Source organism: Sycon ciliatum, chromosome 5, assembly GCF_964019385.1.
Source record: "Sycon ciliatum chromosome 5, ocSycCili1.1, whole genome shotgun sequence".
Lineage (NCBI taxonomy): Eukaryota > Metazoa > Porifera > Calcarea > Leucosolenida > Sycettidae > Sycon > Sycon ciliatum.
Genome location: NC_088647.1, coordinates 14,816,685 through 14,833,484, shown reverse-complemented (window position 1 = coordinate 14,833,484; position 16,800 = coordinate 14,816,685). Strand labels below are relative to the sequence as shown.

Here is a 16,800-nt window from a genome sequence, read left to right as displayed (position 1 = left end):
GTTATTTTTTGGGTTTTTGTTTGTTTGTAAGAAAGCCTTTTGCAGTAGAGTCTCCCTTATGAGGACACCTCCCTCAACGAGGCAGCTTGCAGGCACTTACCTGCAGCGGGTGAACATTTCTGGTGGTCGGTTGAACTACTTTGCCGCATGAAAGGTCGTAGTCCTGGTAGTAATATCCTGACTCTGTTATTCGTACACTACTGTACATTTATGACTGTATGCGCTGCATGCCGTATGTACGTCATGCAGGCTGTCTCCCGTAGGCCAGAACCTTTGATGTGCTTCTCTCACTGGCTCGGGACTTCTCAGGGGTTTCACTGACCTGCTGGTTGTGCATTTCTTGCTCCTCATTAGTTTACTCCTCTATGTTTCATTGTCCAAACTATAAGTATCGATAATAATACTACAGTCCTCAGTTCTTGTTGGGTATGCACATGAATGGTATCAGTGTTAGTTTTGTGAGCCCAGCTGAAGACAGGGATATGTCGTATCCATTTTGGTTGTAGTGTATTCCGACTTCTGGCGGACACGTCTGAGATCGAACCGGGACTCTTTGGTCCCGCGGCGCCCGGATAAGAGATGTTCTACTGGACTTGTGTAATCTCTGTATATGACATGTGTGTGTAACTGGTGTTCTGGAGGCTAGGAAGTAGTGTTGAGTGAAGACCTTCCTGATGTGCTGTGCTTGTGCCCACAGCACGAGTGTGATGCCCAAGCCAATAAGATCTTCAAGCAGTTCATCGAGGATCGGGCTGTCGATGCTAAGGTAGGGTGTGTTGTTAGTGGTGGTGGTGGTGGTGCTGCTGCTGCTGCTACTGCTGTTATTGCTGCTGCTGCTGCTGTTATTGCTGCTGCTGCAGCAGCTGCTGTTATTGCTGCTTCTGCTACTGCTGTTATTGCTGTTGCAGCAGCTGCTACTACTGCTGTTATTGCTGCTGCTGCTGCTACTGCTGTTATTGCTGCTGCTGCTGCTGCTGTTATTGCTGCTGCTGCAGCAGCTGCTTCTGCTACTGTTGCTGCTGTTGCCGTTGCTGGTGCTGCTCTTGTTGCATGCCTGCGTGCGCGTTATGCATGAACAGATCTGTGTTTGTGCAATATGCATACACGAAGGAGACTGTACACTACAAGACAACGACACAGCACAAGTTCCACCTCTTGGGCCTATGCTGTGTAGTTTTCCAGAGCCTCCTCATCTCGTGTTTCCGTGCTTGCGTGTCTTCCCGCAGCTCCAGCAAGTCCGTATGGCCATGCACCCAACGAAGGCCACCACTGTTGAGCAACGTCCCGACCCACTCAAGTTTGATGCACTGCTCGCAGAGATGACCCTGCTACCGGCGAGAAGTGAACTCTACTTTACATTCATGAGGCGACAAGGAGAGGTAAGATGGGAGGAAAAAAATCGAGATTCGCTCCCCGCCCGCCCGCGCCAATTTCACATGTGTCCTGCCCAGCAGTCTCGATTTTATTTTGGTCTTGCCTAATTGCCAAGTAGTTGGTAATGACAACAATTCTTCGTAATGTTATGCTTACCTTCCCCCATCACATGCTGTTTCTGTGTACTGCTTATGCACTAGAATGTGCAGCTTAATCCCAAACTGGTCACGTCTCTCATCTGTTTGTGTACGGTTGCTACAAGTTGTATTGACACCCTGGTTCACCTTGCACGATGCCTGAGAAGCTTCTAATTCCGGTGTGTGTGTGTGTCTGTGTCTGTGTCTGTGCATGTGTGTGTACGTGCATGTGTGTCTGTATCTAACTTGATTCTGTCCAGGATGAGTCAGGAGGTGAATCAGGTAAGTGAAAGTGTATACCTCTACCTATGTCGGTGCCCAAGCGTGAGCATTGCCCATTCTTTGTTGTTGTTGTTGTTGTTGTTGTTGTTGTTGTTGTTGTTGTTGTTGTTGTTGTTGTTGTTGTTGTTGTTGTTGTTGTTGTTGTTGATGATATTTTATTTTGTATCGCTGACCAAGCGGGCAATGATGCCCGATGTTATGGTGGTGGTAAAGGAACGGTCAAAAGCCAAGAATACAACAAACCTCTACGAAAGAGAGAGAGAGAGAGAGAGAGAGAGAGAGAGAGAGAGAGAGAGAGAGAGAGAGAGAGAGAGAGAGAGAGAGAGAGAGAGAGAGAGAGAGAGAGAGAGAGAGAGAGAGAAGAACACCAAATGCGAATACACTTCAGTCATGATTGCCTGAGTTTGCAATACACCTACCGGCATACTATTATACCAGCCATGTGTCAGCTGATACAGTCTGTCAGTCTGTGCCAGTGCAGTGTCCATATCACACATGGTCATATCAGTATGAACCTTTCTGTATTACAATGTGTTGACTCAATCAATGTTGCTTCCTGCTGCTGGTACAGTATACGTATGGGATAAGCACCGATGTCTCAGTGTTTGTGGTGGAGTTAATTTGGATCATCGAAGTGTGATTTTATCGGAAGATCCTTTGCCCGCAGGAGACGGAGATAGATTTACCACCTCATTGTGACTGTGCATTGGCAATGCAGAATCCACAGATACTAGGGACTTCTGTGTGATTGCTTCGGGTGTTTGATCATGCTTGGACGTCGTACCCAAGGACATGACATTATGTGTATGCGTATGTTGTGATGTGTGTATGTCGGTGTGTATTAATTTGTGTATGTTGGTGTGTATTAATTATTTGTGGATGTTGGTGCTTGTATTGACGTGTGTATGTTGGTGTTTGTATTAATTTGTGTGTGCATGTATCAGGAGTGGATGCCATCAATCAGCTTCTAACTGAGTCCAACCTGTCTCGCCTCGTTCAGGTAATGCCCCTTGCTTGCTGGCTGTTGTCCTGGTGTTTTCTCACCTGGTATTTGAAGTGTAACTTCCGCAATCGATGTTCTCACTGTTGCTATTTTTTGGCCTGGTGCCACACCCAATGTGTGCACGCATGTGCGTGTGTGTGTGTACGTTTGTGTGTGTGTGTGTGTGTGTACGTGTGTGTGTGTGTGTATGTGTGTGCGTGCGTGTGCGTGCGTGCTTACTTTGGACCTCCTTTGACAAGACCTGGGGGTCTTCTGGACGCACCGAGATGTAACAAAATGTTCCGGGTTGTCTTTTTCTCTCTTTCCGTGTTGTGTGCTGGAAAATAGGAAGTGGTCCAGCACTACACGTCACTGGAGGATTTCTTCATGCGAGAAAGCATCGGCAAGGTGAGTGATTACTCACACCTACATGTTGTGTGCTCTGTAGAGGTTATGCGACAGATGTCGTAATGATGAGTCAGCGTGATTCCGGAACCGCTTATGGGTGCTATTGTAGTGGGTCCAGTCTCTCCGGAGGCGTGGGTTCGAATCCCACCGCTGCCACCAATGACTTATGTAGTGGGTAGCCGAGTGGAGGCACGACAATTAACACGAATTAACTTTGAATTGATCTTTCTCAGGTACACACCTGGATTATATGTGAGAAAGAGAAGCAGCAATAAAAGAACTTTCTCCGGTACACACCTGGAGGTTGAACAGCTCTTCTGCTTGGCTTTGTTGTTGTTATAAATTATTGAAATCAGTAAAGCGCAGCAGCTTTTATAGGGCAACAGACCCTGTACGCTAACGTTCGGGGATACACTAAATATACGCTATACTAGGAGTCAGCTACAGTTCCGTACTAGCCAGGCAGGGATACTACACTATGTATACAGAGTGAGTCACTAGTGAGTTGCCAATGCATTGCTGTGCCGCGATTTTCCGAAGCTTCTCAACTGACGATATCATCGCATTTCCTCCGTTTGTTGGAAGATTGCGTATAGGCTGATGGCTTTGTTCTGTGTAGTCAGATTGGTGATGTGATAACAGGGTGTTTTCTGGTCTTCTAAACCTGCTCTTGTGGCGAGTAAAATCCAGACTAACGTACACTTTCAGAGCTGCGAACCAATTTGTATGACCCCATTGACGTGTTTGTTGGCAAGAGTGCCGAATATGTTGAGGCCGAGTGATGTTGAGGCCGAGTGATGTTGAGTACTACAAGTGCACATCGGTCTAGATTTCACTTGACTTCATGTACCACGGCTGTAGATTGGGACCTCTATGTATGCTGTGTACATCATGCAAATCTGTGTACAAGTAGCAGTTTTCACATGTGACTGAGCAAAGTGATGTCTCTTTCTTCTCCCTTTCTCTCTTTCTCTCTCTCTCTCTCTCTCTCTCTCTCTCTCTCTCTCTCTCTCTCTCTCTCTCTCTCTCTCTCTCTCTCTCTCTCTCTCTTCTCTCTCTCTCTCTCTCTCTCTCTCTCTCTCTCAATTCTGCGCTTTTTTTTCTCCATCTGCGCATAAAATCTAGACTGACAACCTGCTTGTTAAATCATCCACCTGCTTTCAGGCGTAAAAACCCTGTTGTAGAGGTCTCAGTCCTCATTTGTTAGACTTACCTGTCTTTATAAATGTAACTTACTACTCGCTCTCTCTCTCTCTCTCTCTCATTCTCTCTCTCTCTCTCTCTCTCTCTCTCTCTCATTCTCTCTCTCTCTCTCTCTCATTCTCTCTCTCTCTCTCTCTCTCTCTCTCTCTCTCTCTCTCTCTCTCTCTCTCTCTCTCTCTCTCTCTCTCTCTCTCTGTTTTACTGATGTAGGCACTGAAGCTGGACACTGTACCTAACGGTTCTCTGTTTTCGTCCATGGTTGACGAGGTGTTCTTCGTTCTGCGCAAAGCAATCAGGTCAGTTGTCATGCCGGTAGTTTGGTGAGCTATACCTTAAATGGTCAGGTCAAACCTGTAGTTTGGTGTGCTATGCTTAAGCCAGGCTAAGGTCAGTTCATGAGTGTTGCGCGTTCACCTGATCAAAAGAGTTGTGTTGGATTACCTTGCTCTCTTTTCTTCTCTTTTCTCTTTCTTTTTTCCAGACGAGCTGTGACTACATGTGATGTGGGTGGTGTGTGCGCTATCCTTCACCATGCCGGGTAAGCGCATTCACTTGCTGCTATGCCAATCAGGAGGCGTGTGTGCGTGCATATGTACACACACACATATGCACACATACACACACACTCACACACACGCGCGCGCGCGCGCGCGCGTGCGCACACACACACACACCTGGAGAGCACTAGCCAGAGGAAGAATAGCTACTGTTGGTTGGCATGAATCAGCAGGCGTTGTTAGGCACCGTACAAAGTACAACATCCTACCGGGACCCGGTAGGGATGACCAACAGGGAGAGTAGCTGATTATTACTGAGCGAAACGACGAAAAGGCCTCTTTATTATATTTTAGTTACCAACCACACAAGAAGCCGACCTCTTTGGGAGCTATTACGCGTTGTATTATCAGGACATAGGCAACAATTTCCGCATTTAGTATGCAACATTATGGTCCAATGCCAAAGCTAGTATCGCAAGCACCAATGTGCGTTAGAATTCCGAATGCCAAAGCTGGGGGGGGGGGGGGGGGGGGCAACAATTGCCTGGTGAGAATTCAGACGTGTCAATACACAAGCATACAGTAAGAATGCACTTGTGAGCAAATGTAGGCGCACTGGGCTCGATGCCGGCCTGACCCACAATCCCTACCGTTCTCCCCAAAATACATGACCCGAACAGGAATTATCGGCATTACTATTATTATAGTATAAGCTGTAGAATATTTATATGTAATACAGGGGCGGATCCAGGGGGGGGGGGGCGGATCCAGGGGGGGGGCGGATCCAGGGGGGGGGCGGATCCAGGGGGGGGGCGGATCCAGGGGGGGGGGGCGGATCCAGGGGGGGGGGGCGGATCCAGGGGGGGGGGGGCGGATCCAGGGGGGGGGCGGATCCAGGGGGGCGGATCCAGGGGGGGCGGATCCAGGGGGGGGCGGATCCAGGGGGGGGGGGCGGATCCAGGGGGGGCGGATCCAGGGGGGGGGGGCGGATCCAGGGGGGGGGGGGGAGGTGCAAAAGCTGCTTACACACCCCTCAGGTTTTCAACAACAAAAAAAGGAGAACAGAGGTTGGTGCGACTTCGGCGATAGTAGGGGAAGAGTGTGTTGCTCCCTACATGGGAGCTCGCGGTTTTCCTGCCGACTTGAATTCTCGCTTGACGGACTCACGACTGCCACCCAGAGCACACGAGAAGTCCATCGAACCGTCCACTCGGCAAACCTGCAAAAAAAAGGAGAAGAGGAAGGAAACGGTGGCGGGTTATTTCTTTTTTTTATTATGGTTGCAGGCGTTTATGGGACAGTCTCAGTGCCTTATCTTCCTGTGACTGGCTGGGAGTAGACCTTGGCAAATACAGTACATGTACTAGTAATTCTAAAAACTGGCAGATTCTGGTCGAAAATCATTGAAATTAGTCAAACCATACGAAACTTATGGCAAGAAATTCCTCGAATTCTGTTCCCTTTCTTTTTCCGGACACCAAAAATACTTTTAACTTACCGGACGAAATGCCAATTTCTGCCGCTTTTTTTCTGCCCGCATTATCCGGTATTGCTAGTTAGGGGCGTCGGATCCGGTGATTCAATGAAATATGGGCCATTTGGGCCTAATTTTCCGAAAACAATCCCCGGGGAGGGCCCCAACCCCCCCCCCCCCCTGCCTTTTTCATAGCCGTACCAATGACAATGTAGAATACCTTCAGACACCCCTGCCAGGAATAGTATTTTGCCTCATACAAAGGCATGTATCATGTCTGGGGTCAATGCATGCTACAGAGCCACTTACAACAGAGAAAACAGCTCTTCTCCTGTTTTTAGAAAGTTTTCATGGCCAAAGTAGCTCGAGCTACCTGAAGAAATTTGTCATGATATTTTCTGCACCCCTCAGGCTATAGCCCTGGATCCACCCCTGTCATATGTACACTGCAATTGTTGTGAGGGCCGTCCAATGCAGCTACCCATTGGCTTAATGGGTAACGTACAGAAACTAGAACAATGCTGCTGGCAATGCTCTGTCAGCGAGCGGGGTGCAGACATAGCGGAGGTAGGCAGAGCTTTGCCACCTGCCAGCGGTCTTCAGCATATACTCAGGCACGCCAGCTTTGCCTGCCAGCGTTGCAGCACCCCGTCTGAGGCTATGGCTGTGCACATCCTTGTTAGGTAAGGCTGTTTGCAGCAGCGTGTTGATGTTCTGCGGCTTCAGGGGTGTGCCGTCTTCGTAGCGGTAGAGCGGGCCAGGTGCCTAGCCACGGGCTGCTAGGTGGCTGGTGGCTGCCGTGTGCGAGCATGTCGGCGAGTCTGTCCTCCTTACGCTGATGTCTTGGCCGCTACCGTATTGGCTTGTCTTCGTCACACGCAGGCGCTGCTCTACGCTGTCTGGGTAGATGGTAGCATCGCTGTATTCAAGGCCGGCGGCCCGTGCTGTGAGGGTGTATTCGTTGACTCTGAGCAGCCCATGGAAAGCCGAAGTCACGGCGCTCCAGAGCATAGTGCGGATGTGCGGGCTAGGCACAGTAGACTGTAGGTAGTGATGTACGCCAGTCAGATCGCCTAAGGTCGCAGCCGCTTGCACTTTCCCGACTTCAGTCTGGGATCTCAGAGCCCCCTGCTGGAGCAGCCTGACTTGCGGTGAGGCAAACACATCCGGGCAGAGGCCCTGCAGCACATGCAGATGTCTCAGTGCCTGGTTGAATTTATCAGATAAGGCCCAGTCACTGGGTACGGCTCGACCTGCCGAATCCAGCTCCTTAAGTAACAGATCGGCATCCGATCGATGTCGCTCGTCGATGTGACAACCAGCGATGAAAACACGAACGCCGGAGTCGTCCGGCATGTTGTTGTGGATGGTTTCCAAGGCATCGTGAATGTACGTCAACCTGGGCTGTCCGGGCAGTGCTGTGCTGCAGGGACAACATTCCCCCCCCCCCCCCCCGGCATATGAACATTACTCGGCTGTAAACACTGGCCAAGGTTGTCAAGCAAACCTGACTGTCAGCGCAGCAAAGATGAAGGAGACACAGCGTCGAGAGCCGGAGTAATGCGCATGTTCCGCGCGGCCCCGTGCCGAAGCGCGGGAGTTCGGAATGCATGTTATACATGTACACGTGATGCGTTATGGCAACTACATGAACGTGCAAGTATGTTGATGGGTTGCTAAGTTCACTTACCGTGCCGTGCACAGGAACTTATATTTAAAAATTCTTCTTTCAACCTTCTATGTTAATAAACTGAACCGTCCACCTCTCCACACTGCGCTCTTGACGGTGGACGGTTCAGTTTATTTTCAAATGGCCGAGTTTGTCGCTACTTCTGAGTTAACCTTCTATGTCACAGTTTGAATTGTTTCCATGGTACATGTGCCAGTCCCCAAAAAAGCGCTGCTGCAGTGACCATCAATGTGCAAGTGCAGTGTGACCAACAGGGAAATGTTTGCCACTGGTACGACTCGTACTAGTATCCTTTTTTGCCTCAGCAGCAGAACACGCTGATTTACTGCCTCGATGGGACCGGAGCCTGAGATTCTAAGAAGCAGACACCGTTGATTAGGGGACTTTCCCCGGCTTCTGCACTCATCTACTCCTATTTCTGTAGGGAAGTCCCCACGGACCTATAGTCTCCTTCCTGTGTACTGTAGAACGGCTAATTTTAGCGGGTAAAAAAATCGCGTTTTCGGAATCAGGACCAATTCGCGATGAAAATATTTTAGCGATCCGAGTTTCAGAGTAAAAAAAGAATATGACTACTTCGAAGCAGTGCTTTACTATACATGCAGGATTTCGATGGACGCGGCAAAACGTTAGCGAAAACTTTCCTTTCGCCGAAATCGTTAAAATATCCCCGGCTCTAAACGATTGTCCGCAAACTGCAACGCAGCCACTTACGCATTTAGAAAACTTCGCGGCTCTAAAGTTAGCCATTTTCACAGTACTTGTACTTGTACACTACATGTTATTATTGGTTTGTCGTCTCATTGTCCAGATCTCTCCTAAGCACGGACTTTTATGAAATCATCGAAGGAAAACTGAGGACTGGTTTCCCCTCGGGAAGGTAAGCACTGGGCTTGGAAACTGCGTAGAGTTGCAGAAGTCGCAAACGTGTTGAATGGACACCACAAGTGAAAACCGTGTGGGGGGGGGGGGGGGGGGGTTGAGGTGATGCTGCCTGAGTGACCAGTCTGCTGCATTAGTTGACCTGATACTTACATGTGTGCGAGTGTGTGTGTGTGTGTGTGTGTGTGTGTGTGTGTGTGTGTGTGTGTGTGTGTGTGTGTGTGTGTGTGTGTGAGTGTGTGTGTGTGTGTGTGTGTGTGTGTGTGTGTGTAGGGTGTGCATAGGTAACTGTCTTGGCCGTTTTATGCCGATGTACTCCGTGTGGTGTAGACCAGGTGTGCATTGGTGGTCGATTCACATGGCTTCGCCAGTTGTGTGGATTAGACAGTTATTTGGCGCAAGTCTTGATCTGTCTCATTCAGATCTTGTTCGCTATCGTTGCTATAAGAGAAAATCTGTGGGTGCGCATCCAGTGCATTTGCAGATTTGCGTGCTTCTCTTGCGACGGGCGTATACATGGTACATGGTGTGTGTGCGTGTGTGTGTGCGTGTGTGTGTGTGTGTGTGTGTGTTCATGTGTGCTAACAATCATGTACGTGTGTATATATTGTGCTCAGCATTGATTTCAGCGGTGTACTGCAAGGCCATATCTCATCGACCGTACAGACTGTGCAAAGCAGTTTCCAGTCGAGCAGTGATGCTGCAGCAGCACGTGCTGCGTTCCTGGTTAGTACTGGAAGCATTGTGCTGCTGCATGTTGGACACTGACAGGGGCCACCTGCATGTTCACGTTCTCCCAGATTTTCATCGTGCAGTACTTGCTTATTGTGATAGGTGACACTGATGTTGCCAAGAATGCTTAACCTAGTCCTGTCTTGTTGGTGGACATCGGGCAGATTTGAAAGAAGCAAAAAAGGGGGATTTGATTGGGGGAGATTTGGCAGGGTGGAGAGCTATTTGTTAGTTCTGCCGAATTTGGTATCGAATATATAAAAAGTGTTTACTTGCAAGTCGAGTCTTGCATGCAATAAGTATGTATGTTCTGAGTTTTGGCAGCAAGAGGATAAATGCGGCTCTACTGAGTTCAAACATAGTGTGTGCTTTGTATGTGCCTAGGTGACTTTGAACAACACTTCAGCTGCTATCGACAACATCAAGAAACTGGTGCAAGATGTCGAGGTAGGCACTACATACTAATTGCTTTAATGTACGCACCTTGGACCTTGGACGCCCATCGCTATTGTCGTGCGATAATAGCGTGCGAGCTGAGCAATACGGGGAATGACGCTTCATTTCACCCGCCCGGCGAACGCACACACACACACACACACACACACACACACGGGTGGTGCTGGTGATGGTGGTGGCGGTGATGGTGGTTGGTGTTGCAAAGGCTTTCTCCTTGGCTTCAATTCACAATGATTTGATTTAGAAATTATCACACCGGACCAGTACCTCCATGAACTAGTATCATTGTTTTACTGAGCACGCACAACTGGTATTTTACTATTTTGTGTTCTTTGCCTTTTACAGTCTGAATGCAGCAAACTGAGCAGAGATATGCGCAGCGGAACAAAGATCCAGGTAGGAGTCCATATCTCTCTCTCTCTCTCTCTCTCTCTCTCTCTCTCTCTCTCTCTCTCTCTCCTGTCTCTCCCTGTCTCTCTCCCTTTCTCAGGGTGCGTTCTTAAATCCTCTCGGAAAAGTTGGAGACTCTCCGAAACGTTTGAGAGCTGTTCTTATATCCTCTCCGACTTTTAGGAGGCTCTCCAAAGCTCTCCAAGCTCTCCAAGCTTCAGAGGTGGTTGAAACTTGGAGATTCCCGCGGTTTGGGATCAACGCATGCGAACTACGACTAAAAGACACGTGTTCATCATGAGTGTACGCATTTCCCTTTTCGCATACGCACACGTGCATTGCTACATTCATCACTCAAGATCGCGGCCCCTTTGGCGCTTCATTTTGCTCGACATGTGCAAAATATCTCCGAATTCTTCGAGACCCGTTCTTGAATTATCCCAGTTTCTTCGACTTCTCTTTTCTTCTTCTCCTAGAAGCTAGAGAATGTAAGAACGCACCCTTACTCTCTGTGTCTTCCAGCCTGTTACCTGAATTTGTTTCTTTTCGGCCATAGCGTCCTGTGTGTGGATGTGCACGTGGTGTGTGTGTGTTTATGTGCATGTCTACGTGTTTGTTTATGTGTGTGTGCGTGTATGTGTACGTTTGAAAACGACAAACCAACAACCCACTATCTTTCGGCTAACTGACAACTTACCCTGAAGGGCTGTCATCATTGTTATTTTATCTTGATGTGTGAACCTGTAGTGTTGTACGATTTGTGAATACTGTAAACCGTGAAATTATTGCCATGGTCTAATTTCTGCGAAATTCGCGACCGCGTGGAAATCGCGAAGGTTAGACAGCGCGAAAAGGAGATCCATGAAAGGTTTAGCAAGAATGCCACAGGTTTAGCAAGAATGCCATGCTGCAATCGCAAAATTAAAACCTCGCAAACCTGTCCGGATTCTGAAAACGCGAACTACAAACGCCGCGAAAATTTCACGCTTTACAGTATTTAGAAAAAGGTAGTATGATGTACTGATACGGGAATAGCACTCAGCATGCATTTCTGGTGTAATATTTGGACAGTTGTAATGCGTGTGTGTACGTGCACGTGTGTACGCATACGTGTGTGTATGTGGGTATGTGTGTGCACGTGTGTATGTGTGTGTGTATGTGTGTTTGTGTGTGTGTGTTTGTGTGTGTGTGTGTGTGTGTGTGTACATGTATATGGTATGTGCGCATGTATGCGTGTGTTAATCGTCCTTTGTTCGCTTGCAGACATGTCTGGATGAGCTTAGCCAGTGCACCAAGGTCTTCCAGCAGCTTCTGGAGGTGAGCCCCATATGCATTGCCACATTCTTTGACTGTACTTGCATGACTGGTCACACGTTTACCAGTTCAGGTTTGATTGTCGTACGCACACTCCTGGATATGATGGTACTGTCACTTTGAGCTTGAAAATTGGACTCTTGGTTGATGCAGCTGCATGTTAGAAAGTCTGATATTGTGACTGACAGAACAAGAGTGTCAATGTTTTTTTTAAACAAATTTAGTTGAAATTCTGTCTGTATTTGAGTTGCATTTAACGTTTTGACTTTATTCTGTCTCCCCCCCCCCCCTCTCTCTCTCTCTCTCTCTATCTATCCATCTTGCGTATGCACACACTACTTTCAGGATGGCCGTGGTCGACTGGCTGCCTCTCTCAGCCCGCGCATGAAGCCACTGGTGGATGAGTTTGCTTCTTTCTCTCACCAACCTACAGAGGTCAGGAATTTGCTCTCTCCGTTTTTTTGTAAACTTGTTTGTACGTACAAGTACCTTATGCTCACATGTGGGGTACTATTATCTGGAGGTGTTTCGGGACAGTGGAGGAGGCCAGACCTTTGCAAGGATTGCTGCTTGTACAGTTTATAAAGCAGTAAAGTAGTGGCTGTTGGTGAAGAACTCTTGTTTGTACTGATTGTTTCGGAGCTGCAGGGTACACAACTGCCATGTGGGTAAACTGCTGTCTCGTGAAACAAGAGAAGCCGTCGGCTGGTCGGGCTTTCTCTCTGAATTTTTCTTGGCAGCTGTTATCCTATTTACACTAGTGATGCATGTCACCGTGTATAATGGTGACGTGGCACATGCCAAACTTCCCAAGTTACTTGTGTTTCATATGTATGGCGGGTGGTAACGCGGGTGTACGAACTTAACTCTCTATCTTCTTTACGTGTCGTTCGTGGGTTTACATTATGTGGAGCTCCTTGCACACACCACTGATGTACGCACACACATTCTCATTGCACTCACATGTTACGAATGATGCACAGTACTGCAGCCGGCCATGGAAGAACGGCCAGGCTAGAATTTCAGTATTTCACCGAGCACGGCATACCGTTGTATACGCGCGGTGACTCCACTGCGCAACGACTTCTGTACATCGTTAAAAAAAGAAGTACAGTCTAGGCTACGAGGCTGACACCCCCAGCTCTTCAACACCCAGCAGTACTATAATATGTGTGCGCATACACACTGAAATTGTAGCCCCTGCTATGTACACTGTGTTACCATGGTTACCAGTGGTTCAAGGTGTACACCAGGCTGACTTGTGTGCAAAACCATTCACTGTGGGTCACAGCACGGCTGGAAAAATCCTTCCGCTTCCAAGCAGGACTTGAAACCTGGTACCCTCTGTTTCTCAACTATGGTCCCCATCCCACTATGCCTGACTTGTGTGCAAACCTATAACTAATTTCTTTGGCATTATTGTGTGTTTGCAGGATGAGTTCACTATGTACGAGGCGCATGACGAGTTTGTGGAGCAGCTTGTGCATGGACTGGAGTCACTCTTCCATTCAGTGAAGGTGTGTGTGTGTGTGTGTGTGTGTGTGTGTGTGTGTGTGTGTGTGTGTGTGTGTGTGTGTGTGTGTGTGTGTGTGTGTGGTTGTTTCTTTGAAAATTTCGGATCTGTACTACTGCATAGAGAACATCTCTTCATCCGAATGACTCGACTGTGCTTGTACAGTGCTCGTGGATGTCACGAGGAGTGAAGTCGAATTGTTCGCCCTTTATTATTAACGAAGGAATCAGCAATGTCTTTGCATGCACTTGTGTGGATGTGTGTGCGCGCGTCCGTGCGTGTGCTTGTGTGTGTGTGTGTGTGTGTGCGTGTGTGTGTGTGCGTTCCTCTCTGCTAACGTTGTGTGGTCTGCAGCCTAACCTGACTGGTGATAATTTCGGCAATGCCGTGTCTCTGATGGTCACTGAACTCACTCATCAGCTGGAGCGTGCAGTTAAGAAATCAGCCTTCAACCAGGTTAGCAACTGTGTGCTCTCTGTACCCTACAAACAATACCTCATTTTCTGATAGTCTGTTCTCTGTCGGAATTGATTATGGTTTGAAAGGTCAGAACTTGAAGCCATGTACTGTAAAACGGTTAATTTTAGCGATAGTGATATTTTAGCGATTATAGCGAAAGGAGTGTTTTCGCTAAAGTTTTGCCGCGCCAATCGAACTTTTCCGTGTCCAGTACAGTGTGATCATCCCTTTTTTGAACTCTGCAACTCGGATTGCTAAAATACTTCGTCGCGAATTAGTCCAGATTCGAAAAACGCTAAAGTTTTTACCCGCTAAAATTAGCCGTTTACAGTACATGTGCACACGTACGCACACTGTTCATACACACGCACACATACACACGCACACATACACGCGCGTGCACACACACACACACACACACACACACACCACACACACACACACCACACACACCACACACACACACACACACACACGCACACACACACACACACACACACACACACCACACACACACACACCACACACACCACACACACACACACACACACACACACACACACACACACACCACACACACACACACACACACACACACACACACACACACACACACACACACACACACACCACACACACCACACACACACACACACACACACACACACACACACACACACACACACACACACACACACCACACACACACCACACACACACACACACACACACACACACACACACACACACACACACACACACACACCACACACACACACCACACACACCACACACACCACACACACACACACACACACACACACACACACACACACACACACACACACACACACCACACACACACACACACCACACACACACACACACACACACACACCACACACACACCACACACACACACACACACACACACACACACACACACACACACACACACACACACACACACACACACACACACACACACACACACACACACACACACACACACACACACACACACACACACACACACACACACACACACACACACACACACACACACACACACACACACCACACACACACACACACACACACACACACACACACACACACACACACACACCACACACCACACACACACACCACACACACACCACACACCACACACCACACACACCTGTATTTGTATTGAGGTTGTACTGTCTTCTTTTGTTGGCTATCTGCAGCTTGGTGGTCTTCACTTTGACAAGCAATTACGTGCACTGGTAGCATACCTCTCCACAGTGACGCAGTGGACCATCCGCGACAAGTTCTCCAAGCTAACACAGATTGCTACAATCCTGAACTTTGAGAGGGTACGCAACGTGTACGAGTGTTGTTTCCATATTTGAGTTCTCTGGGTTCTCAATATTACACACAAGTATGAGGTTGTGTCGGGCTGTATGATGGTTGGCAGGCTGGACTAGGACAGCAAGCCATTGGTCAGTATCCTGAGCCACTGTTGCAGAAACACCGATGTAGATCAGTTGCTACACAGTACAGCGCAAAATTGCCCTTGGCAAGCAAAGATGAACCTGCCACACACGTTCACAATGACGGGAGGCCGAAGATTGGTTGTCCAGTCAGACCTCGCTTATCCGGTCCTCTTTTATCCGGATCCCTTGCCATCTGGAAACAAATCGTTTGTTACCGATTTACAGCGTTATGTCATGCATACATACATACAGGAGGTGTGTTCGATTATCCGGTTCCCTCACCTATCTGGATATTTTTTGTGGAGAACGGATGTATGCGGTTATGCGAGGTCTGACTGTAACCGGTAACTCCGAGTCTCATGGCATTGAGTCAATCATCAGATAATACCATGATCAGTGGCTGTCGATTATAGTGTGTGCTTGTGCTGTTTTGTGGTCTGTGTTCTGTTGTGCGTAGCCTGCGGAGATAGAGGATTACTGGGGTCGGAATGCTGGTCCTGTCACCTGGCTGCTGAGTCCACCGGAAGTCAAGGACATCATGGCTCTGCGGTGAGTGCCGGCACAGGAAGATTGCTAGACTTATTCAATCCTCTTTTTCAGTCTTTTATCCGCTTGCTTTAGCAAGCGGTGGGAACGTGGTTGGGAGCCACAGCACAGCAAACAGTTTGAAAACAATTTGAAAATGAATGCTGTCGGTAGTCCAGTTCACACACCTATCCAGGCACTTTGTATTTCTGAGAACCCATCCATGCTGCACACTCTGGCAAAGTCTGGGTTCCTGTACTCTTACTGCTACTGTACTTCACTATAACTGAGTAGTAACTTTAGTACTCCTGGTCATGCTTGCCATGTGAATTCTTGTATACACAGGAAGGACTTCCGTACGGATGACATCAACCGACTGAAGCTCTGAGGTGAATGTGGACGAGAGCTCCCAGCACGATTCGTGAGCAAGGCCTGTTGTTGAATCATGTACCGTTGTGCGTGTAGCAAGACCTGTCGTTGAATCTTGTATCATTGCATTGGCAGCCAGTGGTAAGGCCGGTGTGCCTACTATTGGGGAAGTCACTGTCACTTGTCAACATATCCACAGTATTTTTTGGGCTCAGTATACACACACACACACACACACACACACACACACACACACACACACACACACACACACACATGCGCGCACACACACACACACGCGCGCGCGCACACACACATTTCATTGATATCATCTCCGTTTATTCTGTAGCTCAATTTTTTTAAACATGTTCTTTTCTGCTTGCCATTGTAAATCCTGCACATACAAGAATGTAATTATAGTATACCTTTATCGATTTGCCAAAAACGTTTTGTAAATAACGTGTATGTTTCTGGGTTTTTTCTGTAGATAGATTTTTACTTATTCCATTCCGGTATGTTTCGCGCGTAGGTATTCATGAATTACCCTACTTTGGCTCGCCTGCATACGTCTTATCAGTATTCATAAATCCCATTGCCATGTCACGTACACATGTACACAGGAGATCAATCAA

General features: G+C 48.1%; 1 protein-coding gene across 1 annotated transcript in view; it reads left to right on the top strand.

Moving 5' to 3' along the window:
• LOC135817758 (conserved oligomeric Golgi complex subunit 4-like) overlaps positions 1 to 16,800 on the top strand; it is a 24,694-nt gene extending 7,894 nt beyond the window's left edge. The window contains exons 12-29 of the mRNA XM_065330999.1: positions 698 to 766; positions 1,227 to 1,379; positions 1,772 to 1,793; positions 2,738 to 2,793; positions 3,124 to 3,183; positions 4,597 to 4,682; positions 4,868 to 4,924; positions 8,859 to 8,927; positions 9,547 to 9,655; positions 10,046 to 10,108; positions 10,463 to 10,513; positions 11,771 to 11,824; positions 12,167 to 12,256; positions 13,255 to 13,338; positions 13,689 to 13,790; positions 15,026 to 15,154; positions 15,732 to 15,823; positions 16,145 to 16,800. Coding sequence (XP_065187071.1) covers positions 698 to 766; positions 1,227 to 1,379; positions 1,772 to 1,793; positions 2,738 to 2,793; positions 3,124 to 3,183; positions 4,597 to 4,682; positions 4,868 to 4,924; positions 8,859 to 8,927; positions 9,547 to 9,655; positions 10,046 to 10,108; positions 10,463 to 10,513; positions 11,771 to 11,824; positions 12,167 to 12,256; positions 13,255 to 13,338; positions 13,689 to 13,790; positions 15,026 to 15,154; positions 15,732 to 15,823; positions 16,145 to 16,187 — 1,389 coding nt within the window. The 3' untranslated portion in view covers positions 16,188 to 16,800. The remainder of the gene's footprint in view (positions 1 to 697; positions 767 to 1,226; positions 1,380 to 1,771; positions 1,794 to 2,737; positions 2,794 to 3,123; positions 3,184 to 4,596; positions 4,683 to 4,867; positions 4,925 to 8,858; positions 8,928 to 9,546; positions 9,656 to 10,045; positions 10,109 to 10,462; positions 10,514 to 11,770; positions 11,825 to 12,166; positions 12,257 to 13,254; positions 13,339 to 13,688; positions 13,791 to 15,025; positions 15,155 to 15,731; positions 15,824 to 16,144) is intronic.